We start from the raw sequence: 5634 nt of genomic DNA, 5'->3' as shown, positions 1-5634 counted from the left end.
AAGCCAAACAAGGATGACTTTATTGACTTTCTGCCGAGAGTCTCAAAAATTAAATTAATAAATAAATAATACATAATTTTTTTTAATAGAAAAAAAATGGCATTAATGAAAAGTTAACTTGAAATTACATCAAGCAGTGAACCATCCACTTGCCACCGTACTCAGAGATTCCTTTTGCTCATGGAAACCATTTTCCACGGCTTCTTTTTAGCAAAACCTTTTATTTAAAAAAGAGTTCTCAATTCATTGAAAAGTGGCGTCACTCGTCAAAGAATGAATCGGTGATGAGGAGGAGGATATTGGAATAAGAACAAGTGTGAAACCTCACATAAACAAAAACAAAAAAATTAGTCAAAAATTCAAAGCTACCCACATCGTCTCTCCTCATCAAACGGCGTTTTTACAGATCCAAAACATCCACTTCTCATATTAAAAGAGAAAAAGGAAAAAACCCATAAAAAAAAGTGAGAAAAAAAGGTGGGATTTCAATCGAAGAGGCAGTGATTGGATTCTAGCTGGTCCTCGTGGATTCCCATACCCTCTATTGAATCGCTTTGTCCGAGTTTGTAAGGCCATTCCATGTGCTTTCTTTCCACTCTTTACAGTTTCTATAAATTTTACAGCCCATTAGTTGATTTCAGATCTGATCGCACAACCCCATTTCGTATTTTGAACCTAATGAGCATTCAAACCCTTCCTTGCTATTGCTATTGATTTTTGTTCTGTTTTTCTTCTTGTGGGTTTCGTGGGTGTGCTTGATTCTGTGCAGAAATGGACAAGTATGAAGTTGTTAAAGATTTGGGTGCTGGAAATTTTGGTGTTGCTAGACTTTTGAGGCATAAAGAGACTAAAGAGCTTGTCGCCATGAAGTACATAGAACGTGGTCATAAGGTTAATTCTGTTCTTGATTCTATTCTTTCGTTTTTGCTTTGAAATGAAGCTTGTTTCTAATATGTGTTCTCAAATTGGGGAATTTTGATGGATTATTGTATTGACAGATTGATGAGAATGTGGCAAGAGAGATTATTAACCATCGATCGCTTCGGCATCCAAATATAATTCGTTTCAAGGAGGCAAGTTTCTTTTTACATTTTTTAGGATTTCTTTAGTCTAACTTCATGTGATTGCCAAAGTGTTGGCAAATCTTGATCAGCTATTTGGCTTTTGTTATTTCATATGCACAAAGTTTGATTCTCCTTAGTGGGAGAGTGATGGATTTGAATTCATGAATTTTTAGATTAAGAAACAGAGGAAATGAAAAATGGATTTGAAGTTGAAGTTGGTTTGAGATATGCAGGTTGTTTTAACCCCGACGCATTTGGCTATAGTGATGGAATATGCTGCTGGAGGAGAGCTTTTCGAAAGAATTTGCAATGCTGGACGTTTTAGTGAAGATGAGGTCTATTATTTACTCTCTTTCTCTCTCTTACACTATGAATTGCTAGCTCTATTCCTGAGGGGTTTCTTAGCAATAAGGGCTTGAATATTTGAAGTCTGGAGATACCCTCTAACGTCTAGATTGAAGCCTCTGATTGAATACTTAAATAACTCGAAACCTTTGTTATCTCTTGAAACTCGATTTGGGGTGCCGAAGTCTTCCTAATACTGTGTGTGGGTGGGGGGGTTCCTTAGAACAAAAAGACCTCAAAAGAAGAATTGCTAGCTTTATGAAATTGTTTTAACTCTTTGCTCTTACTTTTTACAGGCAAGATATTTCTTCCAGCAGCTAATTTCTGGAGTCAATTATTGTCATTCAATGGTAGAATCAAAAACATACTAAGCCTTGTATGGTTTCTTGTTTACAAATCTTATACCATAGTTCATGTGACACAATGCTTTGCAGCAAATATGTCATAGAGATTTGAAACTAGAAAATACCCTTTTAGATGGAAGCGCAGCCCCACGCTTGAAGATCTGTGATTTTGGCTACTCCAAGGTCTTTGAATTTGAAATTTTCATTTGCTCATTTCAATTTAATATGTTCTTTCTTTCATATTTTCTCTGTACTAATGTTGTTCTATTGTTAATTTCTTCTGTAGTCATCCCTCTTGCATTCAAGACCAAAATCAACTGTTGGTACTCCAGCATACATAGCACCAGAGGTTCTATCTCGACGAGAGTATGATGGAAAGGTACTTCTGCACATCTTTGATCTACTGCAATTAGATTATGCAAAATGAAGAAGAATATCATTTCATATCTATTGCGAAATCTTCTGCATATTGTTTTCCCCCAAATTTTCTTGTCCTGTTGCAAGAGATACATTCAGGATGTCGGAATACATTTTGAATCAGAACTACTAGATAATCAACAATAGGCCTTTTGAAAATTATCAAGAAATGTTTTCACGTCAGTATGTATCAAAAAATGCATTTTTTAGGAACCAAGGTAGTATGGGATGTGTTTGTCCCACATTGATTAGAATGGAATGATCAATGTGGTACTTAAATGGCTTGGTTCTTCCACCCCAATAGCTAACTTTTGGGGTGTGGTTCTCCAAGGTGCTTAAATACCTAACAATGGTACTAAAGCCAATTGTCCACGTTCCAGAGTGGAATCGACGGAGGGTTCTGATCGGGTGTGACGGAGTGAAGTATTGTTGGAGTAGCCGCCGGGACGTCGGTTTTTGGGGGATGAGGTATCCTTAGGAACTAAGGTAGTATGGGATGCTTTTGTCCCACATTGGTTAGAATGGGATGATCAATATGGTACTTAAGTGGCTTGGCTCTCCCACCCTAATAGCTAGCTTTTGAGGTGTGGTTCTCTCCAAGGTGCTTAAGTGCCTAACAACCCTCCCTTCTGGGCAAAATCAATTGAGTTTTGTGTTCTAGAATTCTGTTTCTTTATAGTGAAGGTTGATTTAGTTTGAGCACTGAAATTTCATTGTAAAGCTTTGCTCTCATTGTGCATGTAGAAAGACTTGCCGTTTGTTTTCTTTAACTAAATATAAAATTAATATGGTTAGTGGTATGAGGTATCGTTAGAACAATTCAAACATAGATTCTCTTTATTTAAAATCTGAAATGGGTTATTGTCTTCTTTTCCATCAAATTTAGATGGCAGATGTATGGTCATGTGGAGTTACTCTCTATGTTATGTTGGTCGGTGCATATCCTTTCGAAGACCAGGATGATCCTAGAAACTTTCGGAAAACCATTCAGGTCCATTATTTGCACTGTTGTATAGTAATTTCAGTTAAGTGAACATCTTTCTCACTTCTTTTTATGTGGTTTTGCAGCGTATAATGGCTGTACAGTATAAAATACCAGACTATGTTCACATATCTCAAGATTGTCGACACCTACTCTCTCGCATCTTTGTCCCAAATCCATCAAGGGTATGTTTCTATGATAAACTAATATGTTTTCATAATTTCCTTATTTGGAGTTCTAAAAATAAAATTATCTCCACTTGTTAGTTGAACTGGAAAATGGTAAAATGGTAGTGTGGGGACATCCATCAGCCTTAATAGGCCCCACCACGTGCAATTCTAATGAAATTTAATGCCAAAATACAAAATTATCTTCACTATGTTAGCTGTGGTTTCTTTATCTGAATTGAGTTTTTAGTTTCATGATCTAGGGATAAATAATAATTAGATTAAGGCGCATCTGTATGTTGGGAAACTTGGATAAGTATTTCAGCTTTCGTTAGTTTGTTCTCTCTTTCTCACTCTCAGTTTTGTGATACTTCTTGGAATATCTGAAAATTTGTCTTTCCTAGCTCATTGGGTAATTAATCTCAACTCAGTCTTGTAGGAAACAAACCAAGAAAGATTTCTAGCAACTTGTGTATAGTCTTCAATGTAGAGAGAGAACGTGAAGCACTTTAAAATTCATCCTCAAACTTTGACATATGTCCTTGAATCCTACTCTTATTCAACACCTACATATGAATTTCTTGCTCTTGAATTCTCGCCATTCTTCAAAGAAATTCCACCTTTGTTCTCTTTGCATTCTAAAATGAATACCTATACCACATAGTTAAAGACAAGATCGAGTATGAGAAAAGTTTAGCTTGTAAAATGTAGTTAAGTTCACCTCCTTTCTTTTCGATTTTTACCTTCATTGTAATTGTCACACTTTCAATATAATATAACAGAGAATTTCACTAAAAGAGATCAAGAGCCACCCGTGGTTTTTAAAAAACCTTCCAAGGGAACTGACAGAATCTGCCCAAGCCATCTATTACCAGAGGGATAACCCATGCTTCTCTCTTCAAAGTGTTGAAGATATCATGAAGATTGTGGGGGAGGCAAGAAACCCGCCCCCATCATCGACAACCGTCAAGGGCTTTAAAGAGGATGATGAAGAAGGCGAGTTGGAAGAAGAGTTGGAAGAAGAAGAAGAAGATGAGTATGACAAGAGGGTGAAAGAAGTTCATGCCAGTGGAGAATACTTAGTCACTTAGAAACAAAACATAACATAGAGTGGTGTGTTGTTATTATATTATTGAGGTTGGTTGTTGTTAGGTGTACAGTAGCGTTAACTCTCCACAGTAAGCATATCATATTATATATCAGCGGATTTTAAGTTCTAAATGTGTTCATATATTGTTGGTTGATGGTCTGCAAGTTTAAGCTATAATTTTCTCAATTGTCTCTTGTTATTGTGTTGTTGAATAATTCAATGTAGTTGGACATATTTTTGTGTTTTCTTAGATGTTTTATAAAAGCAAAGAGCATTTTCGTGGAGGATGTTTCGAATTTATTTTGCTGTATTTATTCTTACAAATTCTTGTAAGATGGTCTTTGGTTCATAGTTTTCAAGAGTTTGAGAGAGCATAGTTATGACAATTTTACATGGTCATGGATTTGAATATCCTATTCTTCAAGTTTGTTATAGTATCTATTATACTCTGTTAAGTTTGTTATAGTATTGGGAAAATTACCTTTTCGGATGATAGGTTTTGAGTTTTGGGTTTAGTTTCCATTTTTTTCCTGGTTAAAAATATTATATTTTTATTTATAAGTTTTGAGTTTAATTTCTATTCAAGTTCCAAACTACTATATTCTACCATTACATTTCAAAATTGCGGTGAAAATTGCAAATGTGACTTGATATTTTTGATTTTGCAAATAGAGCAAGATCTCTAAAGTTTGTTTTTTTTTTAAAAAAAAAAAAAAAAAAATTCTAATTTTACCTTTTTATATATCTTACCTAACATATGTAAATTTCTCTCCCATTTTCTCCCCAATTATTTTTTTATACACATTCACAAACAATCGTCTTTATCCCAAAGTTTTCGCTATTCAATCCTCTGCGATCATCTTTTCTTCTCTCTTGGTCATCATCAGGTATGAAATAGGTTGATCAAAGAATTTTTTTGCGTCCACTAGAAAGAGAATTGAAGATGAGATATTTTGTTCATACCTTGAAGTGGGTCGTCAACCATGAAAACGGCAACCACTTTCTCCAAGCTGGAAAAAAAACTCAAGATCTTGTGCTTCAAATATGTAGGTTTTAACCCAACGATTGTACCTCTGCATTTGATTGCAACTTGATTGATTCAAATATAAAAGGGAGCAAGAAAGAAAGTGAAAGGTAATAGGTTCCAAATTGAATTGCAAATTGATTAATTCAAATTAAACGATTCGATCTTGCGGGTAGAGAAACCAAGACGGAAAGTGAAGTT

General features: G+C 35.1%; 1 protein-coding gene across 1 annotated transcript; it reads left to right on the top strand.

The window, feature by feature from the left end:
- Nucleotides 1-256: 256 nt before the first annotated feature.
- Nucleotides 257-4693, top strand: LOC120074228 (serine/threonine-protein kinase SRK2H). The gene is made up of 10 exons (XM_039027282.1): nucleotides 257-566; nucleotides 770-891; nucleotides 999-1073; nucleotides 1298-1399; nucleotides 1706-1759; nucleotides 1844-1936; nucleotides 2040-2132; nucleotides 3057-3161; nucleotides 3239-3337; nucleotides 4102-4693. Exons 2-10 carry the CDS (start codon nucleotides 772-774, stop codon nucleotides 4408-4410), a joined length of 1050 nt encoding a protein of 349 aa, XP_038883210.1. The 5' UTR covers nucleotides 257-566; nucleotides 770-771; the 3' UTR covers nucleotides 4411-4693.
- The last annotated feature ends 941 nt before the right edge of the window (nucleotides 4694-5634 follow it).

This window comes from Benincasa hispida, chromosome 3 (genome assembly GCF_009727055.1).
Source record: "Benincasa hispida cultivar B227 chromosome 3, ASM972705v1, whole genome shotgun sequence".
Classification (NCBI taxonomy): domain Eukaryota; kingdom Viridiplantae; phylum Streptophyta; class Magnoliopsida; order Cucurbitales; family Cucurbitaceae; genus Benincasa; species Benincasa hispida.
The sequence above is the reverse complement of the archived record's forward strand: the minus strand, read 5'-3'. Positions and strand labels throughout refer to the sequence as shown.

Coding starts and splice junctions, on each gene's coding strand:
- LOC120074228 (XM_039027282.1), top strand. CDS start 772: ATGGACAAGTATGAAGTTGTTAAAGATTTGGGTGCTGGAAATTTTGGT. Junction 2,133..3,056: donor GACGAGAGTATGATGGAAAG/GTACTTCTGCAC, acceptor CATCAAATTTAG/ATGGCAGATGTATGGTCATG. Junction 3,338..4,101: donor TTGTCCCAAATCCATCAAGG/GTATGTTTCTAT, acceptor ATAATATAACAG/AGAATTTCACTAAAAGAGAT.